This window comes from Hylaeus anthracinus, unplaced genomic scaffold (genome assembly GCF_026225885.1).
Source record: "Hylaeus anthracinus isolate JK02 unplaced genomic scaffold, UHH_iyHylAnth1.0_haploid 3, whole genome shotgun sequence".
Classification (NCBI taxonomy): domain Eukaryota; kingdom Metazoa; phylum Arthropoda; class Insecta; order Hymenoptera; family Colletidae; genus Hylaeus; species Hylaeus anthracinus.
Window position 1 is genome coordinate 958,125 of NW_026535284.1, and position 19,318 is coordinate 977,442.

Sequence of the window (19,318 nt, forward strand, 5' to 3'; positions counted from 1 at the left end):
GACTGTGAATACGGGCCTATAAATATGCTTATTTTATGTATACATACTTGGCAAACAAAGCGTTGGCACTGCTGAAGTACTCAATCGGACATTTAATTTATAAACATCCTCAAAGTGGACATCGTAGATTTTCACATTTTCCTTTGATGACATGTCCTGGAGGCAAGGATTATCACACGCTGCTATCCATTGAAGGCAGCGTTCCCTATCTTTCATCAGATCGGGAAATTGGCGAAGCTGGTTTTCCTGTGAGGTACATCCTCTCACTTGGCACTTTTTAGGTGCCATATTTCACAAAACTGAAAAAAACACAAAGAAACACACAAAAAACACAATTAAAAGTCACGAAGGAATCAAATCACGCTGGCTATCAGACTACCGCCACGTGAGTGATTGTTACCATTATGCCATTGACAATAGTCCATTATTACTTCGCAAATGACAATGAGTACCGACGGAAACCGACAGCTACCGACACCGACGTTGAAATTTTCATACCGGTGTTGGTGATATTCACCGATACGCTAGATATGTGTATGTGATGCCTACTAGCGCCGCGTGGATTTGGTTCACCAACTAAAAACGTGTTTTCACTTCCCCGCAACTGTGCTTGGTCCCCCTGGGATCGGTCTTCCCTACTACGGCCGCGTCGGGGTTCATACGGGCGTTATCTCGTGTTTTCGCTTGCGAGCGCCATCACCCTGCGGTCGCCACCTACCGGTCGGAGCGCGTACTTTGTACTAAGTCCTAACGAACGTTTCGTTACCAACTTTACCGGGACAAATTTTTCACCCGCGAGAAATTAGAGACGTCCATAGAAGGTTAATATACGTGATAGTGCTTTGTTCCATAAGCCTCCCGTAACATTAATGTTCCTGTAAACGTTTTTGCTTCATTTCACATAAAATATATTTTCTCTTTCCTCCATCGTTATTTCTCGACGAATGTCACAAAGATTCTGTCGGTTTTATATTCACGGTAACACAACCGATGGATGGATCTTGTTAATAAAACTTCCCCCTCCTTTACCCTTCGGTATGTCCATGCTTACAATTATCATTATTTAAAAATGTAGGATTATTTTCCAACATTAATTCCTCACAGTGTGAAGATTCAATCTCTCAATCAATCAATCAAAAGCTTGTCAATTTTCTTTCAGATCTTTACCAACGAATAACGTCTATCAAAGGACCAAGGATACTATTAGCGATCGGAGGTTGGACGGACAGCACCGGTGACAAGTATTCGAGGCTGATAAATAATGGCAGCGCGCGTCGTAAATTCGTAATAGCGACGATCAACTATCTGCAGAAGCATAATTTCGACGGGCTTTCGCTCGAATGGAACTACCCTAAATGTTGGCAGAGCGACTGCAGAAAAGGTCCGGACTCCGACAAACCAAATTTTACGAAACTGATACAAGAACTGAAGAAAGAATTCGACAGACAGCAGCCTAAGCTTACGCTGGCTGTTGCTTTATCGGGGTACAAGGAAGTCATTGACAGGGCGTACGAGGTGCGACAAATCTCCAAAGCTGCGGACTTTGTGTCGGTGATGACGTATGATTATCATGGCGCTTGGGAGTCAAGGACGGGTCATTTGTCGCCGTTGTTTGGAAGTTCTAACGACAACAATCCGTATTACAATGTTGTAAGTAACTCGACTGTCTGACAGTCTTTTATTACTCAGTACAACTTTTTTAACTTTTATACCCAGTACCAGCATGTCCTATATACCATATAAACATTAAATGTTTTTTTTTAACACCCTGTATAGTATACTTTTAACCATTCACCTTTTTTCTATAACATTTTTCTTTAAATGGACTGATAACGAAGTTATGGCTTGTTACATTTACTTTGCCTGTGTACATACAGGGTGTTTAGAAAATGTTGGACGTCCTTGAAAACCGAGTGGCTCGGGGGTGATTTAAAACAACTTTTACTTTAGCGAAAATGTTGTCTGAGGCTTCGTTCAAGAGATATTAACAGAAAACCCCGACCAATCAGAGCGGGAGTATTGGATCCGCCATTTTGATTTTTTGAATTTTCATTACAGATTCGTAATTAGCGAACTAGAAACCCCCAGTATACCAAATTTAATCCAAATTTAAGAACTTTTTAGCATACAAGTCGGCCATATTGGATCCGCAATTTCGATTTTTAAAATTTTGGAAACCCGGACAAAATATAACTAATGTTCTGATTTGTATGAAACTTCGTATACCGGGGTTTTTCGGCCCGCAAATTACGAATCTCTAATCACAATTTACAAAATCAAAATGGTGAATCCAATATGGCCGACTTGTATGCCAAAAAGTTATTAGATTTGTATGAAAATTACTAAAATTAGGTGTACCGGTATACGCGCGCACTGATTGGTCAGGGTTTTCTGTTAATATCTCTTTAACGAAGCCTCGGTTAACATTTTTGCTAAGGACAAAGTTGTTTCAAGTCACCCCCCGAACCAACCGGCTTTCAACATTTTTTAAACACCCTGTATATCAATATCAGAGTTTCATTTGGCACTGAAGAAGCTATCTGCAATGCCGGCAGAACCAGGTGTAACAGTGTCTTATCCGGAGGATACTGATTATACCCGGAAGTCTGAGTTAGTATCAACCACGAAGAACCTAGTCGTAAAAGGCTTAAATATCTTATGCGAAAAAATGTACTATCAAAATTTTTTCAGAATTCCACAATGGAGTACCTCATCGAACTCGGCGCGGAAAGATCGAAGCTCCAGGTAGGCATACCGCTTTACGGCCAAGCTTATCGACTGTCCAGCGACGATCTGACCGGGCTTGGCGATCCAGCTACCGGTCCTGGAAGTTCCGGGGAATTCACCAAACAACCTGGTATGCTGGCGTACTACGAGATCTGCGACAGAGTGAAGAACAAAGCCTGGAAAAACGGACCCGGGCCTAGTGCTCATTTCAAGGACCAGTGGGTAGGCTACGACAACGAAGAGAGCATCTTCGCAAAGGGGCAACACGTACTCCAAAGTGGTTACGGAGGTGTAGCAATGTGGACCGTCGATTTGGACGACTTTTCGAATCGCTGTTGTTTCGAATCCTTTCCTCTGTTGAAGACTATTAATCGCGCATTAGGTCGGTAAATCTTTTTTTAGGTATACGGGGGAAGGGATAGGGCGTATTTACTTAAATCAAAGATGGAGCAATATCTAGATAAAACATTATTTAAATAAAAAATCGAATAAAGATACTTTATCTTTGTCTTTATCCAAAAGTCATCGAATACAGATATTTATTCGAAGTAAATTTATTTGACTGATGACTCAAGTTATGTATCTTTATTACTCGGACAATAGATAAATATATTTATTCGCAGAGCATTTATTCGACAGATAAAGATAACTTAAGTATCCAATGAACCTCCAATACAGATAAAAACACGAAAGTTACCCGATGGATGAAACGCCCTGCAGATGAAATAGATATCTTTAGTCGTCGAATAAATATTCTTTTTTTATTCGACGAGTAATAGATATAAAATTTCCATCTTTTATTCGATATCTAAAATTTGTATTTAGATCAAAAATTTTGTCCGTCTCCGATTGAAACACAGATGTAATAAGAAAAGTCGAACTTTGCACCGTTTATCTTTTCCACAGGCCGATTGAAGACCAAGCCTGTTAAAAACTGTCAGCGACCAGCAGAGCCAATAACACCGCAACCTCCAACAATGACGACTCACAGTGACGCTGTCGAGGACACTCCGCGACCCACCACAGCGATGGCAAAGCCAACCATGGGCTCAACTTCGACTCAGAAGACAAGCACGACGACCCAGAGGACAACTTGGCCTAGCTGGTCCGAGAAACCGAGCACCACGACTCAGGGAACAACTTGGCCGAGTTGGTCTTGGAACCCTACGTCGAGTAAACCATCCACGACGCAGAGCAGTGTTTCATGGACCTGGACTTCAACCAAGTATAACTTTTTCTAGGAGAATATATGTTCAATATGTAGGATGGTTCAGCGAAAAACACAAAGTATAATGAAAACTTTATTTAATACTTGTGGTCTCTAAGAAGTCCGGACTAACACTAGGCTCTCTGGCCTTTTGCCGGTTCCTCGTAAATAACGCTTCATACATACACACAATCTGGTGATCGGTAGCACGTGTTCGGTAGCGGCCACCGATCACTGAACAGCGGTGCCGATTGTCGGTAGCGGCACTGATTGTCGGCAGCGGTGCCGACTGTGCAAAAGACAGCACGTGTAATTGCCTACAAATATTAAATTTTGCAACAATACGATGCGGTAGCGTCATTGTAGAGAAGGTGTTACGGATTAACACTACAAGTTTGGGGTTTTATTTAATTATGGTATAACGTAAGGTTAGGTTGGGTTAGGCCGATCGCACACGGACGCAACTGATCAGTTTCAAACCACTCTGAAACTAGTTGCATGCGACCGTGGATCTAGGTAAAACAAAGGCCAATCGCATACGGTGTAACCGATTTGAAATCAGAGATGGGCAAAACCCTAGGCTTAGAATAAACCTGAAGTTTGCCGATGTGTTTGTCTCGTTTCTTTCTTTGGAAAATGTTCAAAAGAGGAAATGAGACAAATATGTCGGCAAACTTCAGATTTATTCGAAGCCTAGGGTTTTGCCCATCACTGTTTGCATAGTGTTGCAAACCGTTTGCGCTCTTTGTTTCACCTACTCCACTATCTTTGCTTTACCTAGATCCACGGTCGCATGCAACTAGTTTCAAAGTAGTTTGAGACTGATTGGTTGCGCCCGTGTGCGATCGGCCAAAGAGCGCAAACGGTTCGTAACAATAATTTCAAATCGGTTGCGCCCGTGTGCGTTTGGCCTTAGTCGCGATCCTCTCCCTTTCGGAATTGCGCGCTGTCTTCCTTCCCAACGATAGTTTTGCCGGCTGCCGCTAGGCGACGCTATCGCGCGGCGCTCTCTCACTAGCGAAAGTAGGGAGTGCCGCGCATAAGTACCACTGACGCGACGCTCAACGGGCAGAACGCCTGAACGTGCATCACGTGTACACACTCGAGTACAAAATATAAACACATTCTAGCCGTTCAAACGCTCTCGTAACTTTTGGTTATAAAGCCTACTGCTATCCTCCTACGAAGCACGTTCAAGGAGAACGTCCCTGAGATCCCTCTAAGAACATGATTAACTCCGTTTAACCTCTCATGCCCCCCTTTCGAGACCCCCGGCCTCGAATCGTGGGACATCCCCGGTCGCCGGAAGACATGTCTTCGCCGACAGCCATCTTCGGGTATCCACGGCAGTGATGGACCTTCGTGGGATTTTTCCTGATCATCCGCATTGAAGCGAACGTTGGAGTCCTCACTGCTGTATACACTTACTTAGAATTTAGGGTACCATTGGATCCCAGTAAGGAACAAAATATAATGTCCTCTTTTTTTCCTCGATGATTCCTGACGTGGATGGCTGCAGTTCATTATCCATTTTTTTTTAAATGTTCCCTAATATTACACTCACGAACATGAACATTCTTGTACTTAATTTGTCCGTTAAAAACGCGGGAAAATTGCACAAGCCCCTTAAATGCACCTTCTCTGGCGGTTCGGATACATGTATGGTAGCAGATGACATGTAGCTGTGCGTCAGCTTACGCATGCGCAGAAAGCAATTCCTCGAAGGAAAAATCCCACGAATGTCCATCACTGGTCCACGGCCACTCGCCCGGGAAGAAAAGGTGTCCTTGCGCTGCCGTTTCGACCCTCCTGGGGCACCTCCTACCGACCTCCGGCTCATGCTATCCCCCTACCCGCCGAGCCTCTGTAAAGGGTTGTTCACCCTTAAGGTGAGGTCTCATCTATGTGATGCTCGTGCTCAAGCAATAAATTGTCCGTGCTCGCCGGATTTTGTTCGAAAACACGTTCCTACTAGCGAACAAAAGGTCTCTAAATGCGACGACGAACGGTTGGAACCACTCGAAAGGGTCGATTTTTACGAGCGTTTGGGTCTCGGCTCATGGTCTAGTGCTCGCGAGCATGGAGACTATTCTACGCGAGCCTGGATCGAACACTCAAAAAAATCGACTCTTTCGAGTGGCTCGAAGCGAGACCCCCAATACTTCTTTTCACCGAGACCGTAAACGCCTACCTGGGTTCGCTCAAGGGTCTGGGGCCAAACGGGCGATCGACTCATCAGTTTTTGATAAAATCGAATTCTTTATTCTTCATCGTATCAACGTGAACGCGATGTCATTGGATTCTTGGTGTTCTCCCGATTAAAATGATATCTCACGTCGCGTAAATCGAACTATTTTTAACGAAGTAACTTTTCAATTATGCAATCAGATTTTGCATATAATTTCGTTAAAAATAGTCCGATTTACGCGATTTGAGATATTATTTTGATCGTAAAAGCATCATGAATCGATCGAAATTACTTCCGCAAAGTTTCGATAAAAATTGTCGAGGTTGGTATTTTCAATTCTTTATGACATCCCCTTGTCGACCGCCCGTTGCGATGATGGTGCGTGGCCTTTTTCGGGATTTCGTGCTCGTTTAGGTGTTCGCGGCTGGTTGTGCTAGTTCGCCTGAGTCCATCAGACCTTCCTACGCGAGGAGTTGACACTTTCCAATGGACGTTCCTCGTGCTCGCCGCCCGAACTTACATACATGGGACCTCACCTTTAGGTTGCGACGCGAAACCCGAGCCGTACACGCGACTTCAAAACTCCGAACCGATCCGCTAGCGAGTTTAGGAACCGGTCCTACCTCTCAAACCCCGGCGATCGGCTGAACCGGCGCCCTCCTTCGCGACAATGGAAAAGGATTTCTGAAACGTTAATCGAATTCTAATAACACTTATGTCTAGATGTGATATATATTGACTACCAAATAATTTCAGAGCGCCCATTACGAAACCAACCGTTGAAACAACAGAAGCCACAGAAAAGCTACCGGAATCTTCGAAGCCTGGGATGATTTGTATGATCGGAATATACCAACCAGACCCTGACAACTGCGGGAACTATTTTAGATGCGTCCTAGGCGAATTGAAACGCGAACAATGCGCACCAGGACTGCACTGGGACGCCAGGCGAGGAATCTGTGACTGGCCTGCAGCGGCGAAATGTCAAATGGGAACTGGTAGATTTGCATGTTCTGATTAACATTGTTCACAATCTCAACCGAGCAAATGACGTCTTCATCGATCGGACTGTTAATCCTTTGCACTCGAGGCCTTTTTTCTCTGGTATCTACCAGCAACTCGAAATGTTTCTTAGCATCCTATTGCCATGAATTCTAAGCTATCTAGATTTTAGAATAAGGTCAACTTATTTTATTGACACTTCGAACTCCAAAGAAATTGAAGGTGAAGAAACATTAGGTATTATAGATTTGCTGCGTGAAATCTAATGGTGACTGAGAGTCATCTCTCGAGTGCAAAGGGTTAATGTATTGACTGACTTCATCCAAAAAGATTGATGAGTATTTTAAAGACTTAACACGCGTATACACAAATGACGTAATTTGCAGACGCGTATAATATTCTCTGTCACTTGTCGTTGACACGTTTCATTTGATTCGTTGGCAATAGTGAAAACCTGTTTGCACAATGCTTGTTTGACAAGTATGTACTCCTGCGCACTTTTACTGCGGATTTTGTAACCGACGCCTCCAGGCAAGAGATTGTCACATCTTCCCTCTGTAAATCGTTTACATTTCACGAGAGAGTCGGTGTCATCAGTATTCCACTTGGTTCAATTTCACATTAATCCATCGTACGTCCATCGTGACGAAGAATGCTACCTTCCTGCATCCTTTGGACAATCTCGTTCTCGATCGCGATAGATTCCACCCTGCCGCAAGTGTATAAAATCTCTCGGCAGTATACTATAAGTACGATGGTGTTGCAAGTATAAGTGAGACATCTTTTTGAACGAATTTATTAGAACGACTTATGTTTTGTAAATTTGAATTTCCTAACCGAGGGTGTCACGAAGATTATATTGTATCGGTATAGTGAATCATCGTTTAGTGTTGTGAAAATTTAATCGATAAATGTAGCATAGTTATCCTCGATACTTCTTAAAACTGCTAGATGGAACGTGTGTGATATTTTAGATCGAAAAGTACATGACTTGTACAGATGAAAAACATATAATAATTCTTTGTTAGTATGCTAAAATACTCGTTCAATAAATTCATAAATAAAGAGTCTTATTTATCTTCGAATGACTCTCTTAAGGAAGGAGCCTGGTTCAGAACACTGAAAGTGAGTCATTTTTTTACGAATTTTTAATAAATAATGTATTAAGCGAATCATTGTGAAACTTACAGGGTCTTTTACTGGATATTTAGTGATAACAAATCATTTTTTTCAATACAGAATTGTACGCGGAAAACCATGTACAAGGTGTCCCAAAAATGTTGTAACACCTTGAAAGAGGTGGTTTGGGAGGTGATTTGAAACAACTTTTTTCTTAGCGAAAACGTTGTCTAAGACTTCGTTCAAGAGATATTATCAGAAAACCCCGACCAATCAGTGCGCGCGTATATCGGTGCATCTAATTTTAGTAATTTCCATACAAATCTAATAACTTTTTGGCATACAAGTCAGCCATAATAAGATCCGCCATTTCGATTTTTTAAAATTTTGATTACAAATTCGTAATTAGCGAACTAAAAAACCCCAATATACCAAATTTCATTCAAATTTAAGAACTTTTTGACATACAAGTCGGCCATATTTGATCCGTCATTTTGATTTTGTAAATTGTGATTAGAGATTCGTAATTAGCGGGCCGAAAAACCCCGGTATACGAAGTTTCATACAAATCAGAACATTAGTTATATTTTGTCCGGGTTTCCAAAATTTTAAAAATCGAAATTGCAGATATGGCTGACTTGTATGCCAAAAATTTCTTAAATTTGAATGAAATTTAGTATACTGTGGTTTTTCGGCTCGCTAATTACGAATCTGTAATCAAAATTTAAAAAATCGAAATGGCAGATCCAATATGACCGACTTGTATGCCAAAAAGTTATTAGATTTGTATAAAAATTACTAAAATTAGGTGCACCGGGATACTTACGCTCCGATTTATCAGTGTTTTCTGTTAATATCTCCTCAACGAAGCCTCGGACAACATTTTCGCTAAGGAAAAAGTTGTTTCAAATCACCTCCCAAACCACCTCTTTCAATGTGTTCCAACATTTTTGGGACACCCTGTATATGAGCATGTTTGTAAATCCCTTGCTGCCATAGTTACAATTTTGCGGGGATTGTAAAGCATTCAATTTTCGCTTTAACCAAAAGAACGAAAGATTTTCTTGTTTATTATACAATTACATTGTTGCTGCGTCTATAAGTCGTGAAAAAATACAAAATTGAAAAAATGATTGGAGTTGAAAAAAGAAATTGATTTTGGCAAGCAATTTTGCAATCACTTGTATAAATAAATTTTTTGTATCGAATTTTTAGGTGTATCTACAATATAATTATTCAATAAAGAAAAAAATGTTTAAGTTTGTTGTTTAAAGCAAAAATAAAGGGTTGCACCATGTCCATATACGTGGCTTTCATAACTATTCGCTTAATACATTATTTTTTAAATATTCGTAAAAAATGACTGATTTTCAATGTTCTAAACCAGACTGCTTCCTTAATTCGATGACTGTCTAATGCATAATGATTAGACTGTGGATCTTTATGTATTTATAGGAAATTTGAATGTGCAAGAACCTACAAAATGCAAACAATATGCAAGAATATAAAAACGATTGAAAGTAACGTTCATGTTATATAACATATGCAGAATAAAATAAATTTTTATTTAGGCTCAATTTTTGTAGCCACGTTCGTGAAGATTTTATTTTCCATAAAGATCCGCAATCTAATAATGATAAATTTATAGTGTAACCCGTATAAAATGTGATCCTTCTTTGGCCTAGATTCTCTGACGCAAAGGCCACCATGGAGCAGTACCGTGAGAAGCACTACCGTGACGACCACTACGTCGCAACCGATTCCATCGTCCACGATGTCCAGTACGCAAGCGACCACGACCACTAGAAGACCAATTGCCACGGAGAAACCAAACGGGAGACCCGAAAAGAGTTGCGAGCATGGCCAGTATTACCCGTACCCCAACTCTTGCACGAATTTCCGGGTCTGCGTCAACGGGAATCTCGTTTCGCAACAGTGTGGGCCAGGGCTGAACTGGAACAATGAAAGAAGCATGTGCGATTGGGCCTTCAAGAACCCTTGCGTCGAGAAACCGATGAAGAGTGCCTCCCTCGTCGTTTCAAACGCTAAGTCTAACGTGAGTAGCAACGTAGCAACGTAGCAACGCAGTAGTTTTTTGAAAATATCTCGAGAACTAATAATTTTTTTGCGATGGTACCCTAATCATTTTTTACATAGAATGAAAGCAATGAAATGATGCAATTGTTAATTGTATATGCACTGCTGCATCTAAAAAAAATTTAAAGTCCTACAGATGTAGTGCTCTTCGAATCATTTATCTTTCTCCTTTCGCATTTTTTCGTAAATGCAATAATAACGGAGTTATGACTTGAAACAATTGCGTGGACCACCCTGTATAGACATGGAGGAAGATTGCCAGCACCGAAAGTGTGTCCAAAGTCTGTGTGAGAGAGAAAGCTATAGAATGATATTTGTCCTCTGTGCGCATGCGTCAAATACATTATGAATGCCATGCTTATAGGTTACATTGGCGGGCTGTGTTACGTAAAGAGTATTTAAATAATGAGAAAATGAACAGAGATCCACTATTTGTAATAGATAATTTATTGTATCACAATAATATAGAAAAAGAAAAGTCAGACTTAGTCCTTTAAGTTCTCAAAAGTATAAAGTCAAGAAATTTAAATGATACTGATAAAGTGATTACAATAATATAGAAAATGGGAGATCAGTTTGAATCCTTTAAGGTTTCAAAAGTACGCGGAACGCATTCCAGTAAGTCTCATAGCAAGCAATTTATTAAAAAAAAAATGTAATCAGTTTATCAGTTACATTTAAATGCAACATGACTTTCTGCCATGTGTCATCCGTACTTTTGAGAACTTAAAGGACTAAGTCTGACCTCTCATTTTCTATATTATTGTAATACAATAAATTATGTGTTACAAATAGTGGATTTCTTTTTTCATTTCTCATTTTCTCATTATTTGAATTTGTTACAAGACTTTCTGCCATGCATTCTGTAAACGTATGAACTGTATTCTAATACAATAAATTGTGCGTTACAAATAGTTGATTTCTTTTTTTCATTTCTCGCTTCAACTTTAACATTTAAATTTCTTGCAGTGAAACATCCTGCTATGCGTTCTCTCTCCCTTTCTTTTTACAGTTCATACATACACTGAACGTGTGACAGAAAGTCTTGTTGCAAGTAATTTAAATGTTTATCATGAAGTGAAAATAAAAAAAGTGATCCACTATTTACAACACACAATTTATTGTATTAGAAGACTTATTCTTATTTGTACAAAATGAACATTTACTGAAATTTGTATTATGAACTGCACACTTAAACACCAAATTTATATATATATCTTTTCACAACGACAAGGTAGATATATTATCACTTATAACCATATACTTCCCAATACAATATCACTACACGTAGCCTTTAAAATAATTATTCAATTTACGGCGTCCAAATACAAACTGACCAATACAAACTGACAGGTTATACAGGTTAGAAATGAACGAGCGGCGTGAGCGCCAGCCATATTACAATTCCAATCGACGAACAGCCTTAGCTCCTATTGGCTAAGTGTAACGAAAAATCGACCGGAAAAGTATAAGACGGTAATATTTTTGCATGTATCGTGACATGGTATTACGATATCTCAGTTGTACGTGGACCGATTTTATTGATTTTGGTTTTATTCGAAAGCTTATATGCGATTTACATAAGAAAAATGCGTTTAAATTTAGAAAATATTGCAGGCGTGATGAGATATTAATGAAAGAAGTTTCAATTTAGGTTAGAATGGACCATCTCTCCTGTAAAAGATATATAAGTGGTAGCGCCACGTTATACAGGGTGGCTGTATAATTTTTCATGAACTTGGTGTCGAGACGCTACCGCGTCTCTAGATATGCACTCATTATCCACACTAAATGTAACGTTTATTGTAGAAAAATATGCGCATATTATCTTTACGGAATCCTACTGTTTATCTCAGCTAAAATCAATAACAGATGCCAAGGAATTATAAGTTGCATTATATGTATTAGAATATAAATATATTTATATATGTAAACGAGAAGTTGGTTTCCTGTTTAGTTAGGGTCCGTGTGCAGCGTATGGTTGGTAACCGTATGAGGCGTGTGATTGGTGGCCGTGTGAGGCGTAGGTTTGGTAGCCATGGAAGGTACGTCGCAAGCAAGAGAGCAGATTCAGCGGATAAAAGTGGCTTGTGTATATTTTGTAAATTTTGATTTTCCTAAATTCTTTTATTGATAATTTTATATTTAGTTTGTTCCTGGCGTAATCAATGACTTCAAAAACCAATTTCATAGGTAATATTATTTCATTGAATATTTCATGTTAGTATCATAACCTAATGTAAATCAATTTCATGGAAACATTGGTTTGAAGTTTTACTACACGAAGAACCAACTTACATATATGTACAATATTTTATGTTTCGTGTTATATTCATGAGTTCAATGCGAACAAGTTTGCTATACCACCTTCCTCATTTCTTTTCAAGTAGCATAACGTCATCTTTCTAAAAATGCTGTGGTTTCCTACTAAGATATAATTCTAAATGAATTTGTATGTTATTTGTTGAACCAAATCTTTTACGATGAAGAGAATTTATCCCAGTCGAAAGTGCTTACATATATACATAAAGCATATTTCGTATATTGAGTATACATTTCTATTAAAATGATCTATTACAACAATTCATAAATCTGAAGTGCAGGGTTTCTATAGATATATGTATACAAAGAGTGCAGGTCAGTGCAGATACGATGTTGACGCATGCGCAGAGAGGACGAATATCACTATACCTTTCTCTCTCGCACAGACTTTGGACACACTTTCGGTCTATACAGAACAAAGCAATTCCTTCTCCATTTCTATATACTCAAAGGTCACGGTCAGGGCTGGTTTTAGCAATATTGGCGCCCCGAGCAAGATTATTGTGGCTCCCCTTCAGAGGCTTAAAATTTTTAAGAAAAGAAGATAAAGTAATAATATCAAACAATGAATCTGTAGCTAGATTGTAAAGATTGTTAAACTACAATATACAGGATGTCCCAAAACTCGTGTAGGAGCCGGAAATGGGGAGTAGCTGGGACGATTCTGAACAACAATTTCCTTTGCAAAAATGTCGGTGGGTTCTTCATTTTTGAATTATTAACGAAATACACCGACCTCAGAAATAGCAGAAAGCGCCACCTCGTTTTCATCGGCCAGCCGTGTTTCTATAGTGTGACGGAACCGGAACGTGGGCAGCCGGGAAAGCTGCTAATCGACACGCCTGGTCGCGCAATTTCCACGGACGAAATTTATTTATTCCTAAAGGAATATGGGCGCCAGTGCAAAAACACGCGTCCGTTATCTTCGCCCTTCCGGCTGTTTAAGAAGAGAGCGGGCTCAGAGGAGGTCGGAAAAGACAAAGAGAAATAAGGAAAACTCTGATCCACGAAAGTGAAATTGGGCTTTATTTAGCCGAAAACAAAAGGGGAGAATTCCGCGGTACACACACGCCGCAAAGGAAGAAGGTGTGGCGACTACGCGCCGAAGAGGAAACGCGACGCGGAATTCCCAATACAATTCTAGAACCGGCGCGACTTCATTCTACGGGGTCCTCGCGAACAGAGAATCCGTCCTAGAATAAAATACAACCAGAAGAGGCCATTTCCCTCGAAACGCGTGCGATCTCAAACCGCGCGCGGCCACGCGGGAGATACGCGAAACGAACGGAGGGAACTCCAAGGGTTCTCGCTTTCGGTGGTGGTCCTGTCGCGGACGAAAAAGTGCTCCGGAGTACGTTCACGGACACGCACACTCGGTCCGCTCTCACACACACGCACGCAAAAGGGAAACCCCAACACGTGGGCTCTACCTGTAAGTTAGCGGTCTCGGGGTTCAAAATCCTTCTCGATGGTTCTCGGTGTAGCCCTCCAAACGGTGTGTACGGCTCCACCACATACGGCTCACTCCGAAAGAAAACTACTGCTTTAAAGGCGGAAAAGGGTGCTCGCTCGCTCAAATCCGTCGTCTCTTGCAGCTCAACCGTTAATTAGCTCGCTTCAAAAATCGCGCTCTTGTCGCCGGCTCGCGGTTCTCTCCACCCAGGAGCTTTAAGGGGCTCCTTACGATGTGCCACCACCATGGCATCTCCTAACGTCGATGATTCTCCAGCGGCGCCTTGTCTCCCGTGGTTGCAGCTCCGGGGACGATGGTAGGGCGGATCATCTTCAGAGGGTGGCAAGTCCTCTTTGGTGGTGGCCACACCGGGGTCCTTGGGTGGAGGACATCGCGACCGGCGACTTCCGCGCTGGCTCGAAGACGCGGCGTGGATTGCGAGCACGAGGGAAGCGCTGACAAAAAAAAGGGGGGGTCGCGACACGCATTCCTCCATACTACTCTCGCGGATCACCTTCGCGGCGTGTTCGGCGAGGAGAGAGCGAGGACCCTCCGGGGTCAGGGTGCCTTCGTGACGGGCAGAAAAGTTCTGTCCCGTCACAATGGGTATTGCCATTTCTACGTAGAAAAATCTGCTGTAATACCGACCAGCCAAATCAGAGAGTTCACGTGCCGTATCTACCCCCTTAAGAACAGCAGTTTTAATTAACAATTGTTGATCGATTGTTCGTTGTTTTTCCAGTCGTGCATTCCTGGCAGTTATACCAGCGTCCCGGGGGACTGCGAGAGTTACCAGGCCTGTCTCTGGGGTCGTCACGAGATATTCCAATGCGCTCCAGGGTTACACTTCAACAAACAGAGTCGTATATGCGATTGGCCGGCTCGCGCTAATTGCAAAGACGACCTGGACTCGACCGAGGATGCGAATTCGTCGCCGCCGAACCAACCAATCGACGAACCGATTTCCTCGACAAGCCAGAAACCTTGGGAGCCGAGTACCACTCAAGCCACGACCACCTCACCGTCAATAGAAATTGATCCTGATGAAGTGTCCCCTCTGTCTGGATATTACAAAGTAACGTTAAATTGCTAAATTGTTAAATTGTTCATTCCTTCGCTAATTCATTCCAATAATCCTTCATTTTCCATCGCTTATTTCTTCTTCTCTCGTATCCCTTTCCTCTACGTTTCTCTATTTCTTCATTTTCTTATTTCAATAGATCGTATGTTACTTCACAAATTGGGCATGGTACCGAAGAGGTGTCGGACGGTATCTTCCAGAAAATATCGATCACACTTTGTGTACTCATATCATCTATGGATTCGCTGTCCTGGATTACTCAGAGCTGACCATCAAGGCTCATGATTCGTGGGCTGATTACGATAACCGTGAGTAATTTCTTGTTAGAAAGATATCGCAGCTTAAGGGTGTGCAGGAGAATGAGCAAAACGCCGAGTTGACTTCAGCGACAGTTGCGGAAAAAGTAGGAAGCTCCGGGACAAGGACAGAGAGAACGATACAACAATTGCAGGAGAGAAGAAGACAAGGCGGTTAGTCTAGCATGATTTTTTTTAATGATATTGAAGCAATGAAGCAATATTTTCTAATAATTCTGGTTTTAATATATTCGTTACACTTTGGGGAGTGCGACTCCATGGCCTGATGTTGGAAAAAGTATATGTAAACAAATTTCTTCTATAAGAAAAAAAAACGTACTTTTATTGTTTATAAAGTTTTAAGGCCGGAATTGCAAAATCAGGTCTTGGAGTCGCATCCGCCAAAGATTAACAAATATATTAAAACCAGAATTATTAAAAAATATTGCTTCTTTGTTTCAATATCATTGAAAAAAATCATGCTAGTCTAATCGTCCTTTTTTTTGTTACCGTGGTGAAGGGGAAATCTTCGAAAAGACACCCCCCAGATGTTGTTGGGGGGTAGTGTGGGACTTCTACCCACTAAAACCCCTACACCACGGCCCCCGGAGCGAGACTCTACCGGAGGTAATACTTCGCCCCGAGGGGACCGCCTCGGACTACTTCAGTCTCAAGGCGGCCGCCTTCCACAAGGCCCCCATGGGGTTCTACTCCCACGATGGACCCCCCCCCCTGTCCTGTCCACAAGGGGGAGGAAGAGCCTATCTAAAACTGCAGGCTTTCTTCCCGGCGTTGGGTTTGTAACAACCCTATGCCGACGGGGAGGGGGGCCAGCCACCGACTTCCCCCAATGGGCTCGGGCCCAGAGGTGGGTACTCTATTGGGCCATCATTGGCGGCCTATCACCCTCGCGTGTTCGATACCTCCCGGACACATTAGCCGGTAGGGGGGCCCCGCCTAGTGATCAGCAGGAGTCCTCATCCCCCCTATTAGCAAGAGGGGGGGGGGGGGGGACTATGCCCCGGGAGCAGGTGTTTCTTACCCCATGGCCCAGGCCACGGCGGTAAACTTCCGTTCTAATCGCCCTGTCCTCGTCTCTCCTGCAATTGTTGTATCGCCCTCTCTGTCGCAGCATCATTGGAGAGACAAAGATCTATCTATCCTTGTCCCGGCGCTTCCTACTTTTTCTGCGACTGTCGCTGAAGTCAATTCGGAGTTCTGTTCTGACCGAGTAAACGAGAAAACGTTTGATAACGTACTAAACACGTAGAATTGCACTAAATTTCATTGTTTAACACAGTTTCAATCGATTCCATAGGCTGGAACTCTCGTTATTCGCGTTTATATAAAACCGACACCAACGGTATTCTATCGACCTGAAACATTTAGAAAACGTTTGATAACGTACTGAACACGTAGAATTGTACTAAATTTCCGAGTAAAACTCCGAGTTGATATGATTAGTTCATATAAACTAACTATGTAGAAATTATTTCAAACTTTTTAATGCAATTTGAATGTTTTTGCAAACGTGATCAACGTGAAAATCCGCCCTGCAAAAAAATGTAAGGGGTATCATCGATTTTGTTGATTTTAGGACGAACATACGTGAAATAGTACTCTTTTTGCGATAAAAAGTAATATAAAGTGATCAAAAATAAAACAAAATCAAATATTTTTGTATGGGACCAAGTGGCAGCTATGCTCTACCACTATGCAAGAAGTTTCAATTCGATTGGTCCATCCATCTAGGAGTAAGAAGCAGTACAAAATTTTTCGGATTTTTGCATACTCAAAAAATGGATGAAAAATGACAAATCGCAAATTATCTCGATAACGAGACCAACTGGAAAATATTTCATCCCGATTAGTGGAGCCATCTCGGCGTAATCGGTGTACAGACATAAAAAAAGTGAAAGATACATGTCGAATTGAGTAACCTCCTCCTTTTTCGAAGTTGGTTAAAAATTGAAAAAAATTTGATCGGTCCTTATACATAAACATAAATGGTAGGAGGATGGTTACGTTACATTAATTCGGGATACAAAACTGTCACTTGAAAACAAGAATCTGTTGGATATGTTTCTCATCTCTGTGTTGGCAAACATGCACATATATACTGAAACATTTCTGTTTCCTTGTTGGTGTGACGGTTAGGAACGCGATCAAAGCGCCACGGGAAGAGAATATACTAGTAACCTAGAAAGAATAAAGAGAAAAGGTATCGCAAAAAGGAGTTGAAGAATATTATTGTGTATCGCACTCTTCCAAATAGTATCCTAAAGTAAAAGAGTTGTCACAGGTATCTGGATTAGCATGATTACATTCTTGTGGGAAAGTTTCATTACAGAGCACGAACCCCACATTGACAGCTTGTGTGCGCCATCTAGAGGATATACCAGTAGTCTCTCTTCTATGTAACATGCTTTCAATATTTCGTACATCATTAAACCATGAAGACTGTATAAGGAGTCCTAACTGTGTAGTGTAGAAGTGTTATCAAAATCCCGAGCTTGAAGTTATGAATATTTCTACCATTCGCGGCGCAAGTGAGCACAGACTGCAATATATATATATGTCATATGTATATGATAATATATACCCAGATAGCACCGGACGTCCCACGGACGTTCATTTTATGTCCAGTTTACGTCCAAACATCCGCCCGGAATGTCCTACGAACGTCCATGGAACCTAAATTTTGTACGTCCCAGGGAAGTCCGCTCTGAACTTTCTAGATTTAGGGAAAAATACCTTTTTTTAAACAAAATAAATATTATTTAATTATATTATATATATTAAATATTATTTATAATATAATATTTATTCAATATGTAGAACAGAATATTTTTTTCCGAATATAAAATACACTATTTACAATTGTAAATTAATATTAATTAATTAATATTATTATCTCAGATAGCACCAGACGTCCCATGGACGTACATAAGACGTCCCTGTGTTATCTGGATACACACATGACATATATATATCGTAGTCTGTGCGCACTTGCGCCTCGAGTGGACGAAATATTCATAACTTCAAATTCGGGATTTTGCTAAAAGTTTTCTAGTAACTTTCTTAGGAAGTTGGATCTCCTTATACATTAAACGTATCTAAAAGTAAACGTCGTACTTGTTACGTAACCCTGTAACCTTTGCTACAGAATCAATATACATGTTAAATTTAATCTGAAATGAGGTTTGACCGGGATCTCGCAAATGATCCCGAAAATTAATATATACAGTATAATAAATGAGATTTATTTTGGGCAGGTTTCTACGAACGAGTTGTAGCTTACAAGAAACGAGGTCTGAAGGTGTTGCTCGCTCTGGGCGGATGGAATGATTCCGCCGGAGACAAGTACAGTCGTCTCGTGAACAGTCCATCAGCCAGGACGAAGTTCATCAGTCACGCTGTTCAATTCTTGGAAAAGTATAATTTCGATGGTTTGGATCTTGACTGGGAGTATCCTGTCTGCTGGCAAGTGAGTAGATTCCTGTAATTCATCAGAATAAGCATAGCAATCTCATAAAATATACAGGGTGTCCCAAAACTTTCGTAGAAGCCGAAAAGGAAGCATAGCTGAGACGATTCTGAATAACAATTTCCTTTGCACAAATGTCGGCGGGGGCTTCATTTTTTAATTATTAACGAAAAACACCGACCAATCACAGGTCCCGATTAGTGTGGACATTTTGTCCAACGTGTGGAAAAGGTTAAAAAAAGAACTGCGAACAGAAATTTAGCAAGACGTAAATCTTTATTTCGACGATCGTGTCTCTATTGCACGAGTCCTGTTCGCAATCTGAATTCAGATTTTTTT

General features: G+C 41.2%; 1 protein-coding gene and 1 long non-coding RNA gene across 2 annotated transcripts in view; one reads left to right on the plus strand and one right to left on the minus strand.

Annotated features, from left to right (window-relative positions):
* LOC128894322 (uncharacterized) overlaps positions 1 to 19,318 on the minus strand; it is a 114,003-nt gene that overhangs the window by 44,941 nt on the left and 49,744 nt on the right. Inside the window, exon 2 of the long non-coding RNA XR_008461510.1 lies at positions 18,794 to 18,991. This is a non-coding gene — a long non-coding RNA (uncharacterized LOC128894322). The remainder of the gene's footprint in view (positions 1 to 18,793; positions 18,992 to 19,318) is intronic.
* The window catches only part of LOC128894201 (probable chitinase 10), a 48,208-nt gene continuing 31,546 nt past the window's right edge, over positions 2,657 to 19,318 (plus strand). Inside the window, exons 1-7 of the mRNA XM_054155778.1 lie at positions 2,657 to 3,109; positions 3,634 to 3,952; positions 6,879 to 7,120; positions 9,929 to 10,299; positions 14,858 to 15,190; positions 15,336 to 15,504; positions 18,768 to 18,979. Coding sequence (XP_054011753.1) covers positions 2,659 to 3,109; positions 3,634 to 3,952; positions 6,879 to 7,120; positions 9,929 to 10,299; positions 14,858 to 15,190; positions 15,336 to 15,504; positions 18,768 to 18,979 — 2,097 coding nt within the window. The 5' untranslated portion in view covers positions 2,657 to 2,658. The remainder of the gene's footprint in view (positions 3,110 to 3,633; positions 3,953 to 6,878; positions 7,121 to 9,928; positions 10,300 to 14,857; positions 15,191 to 15,335; positions 15,505 to 18,767; positions 18,980 to 19,318) is intronic.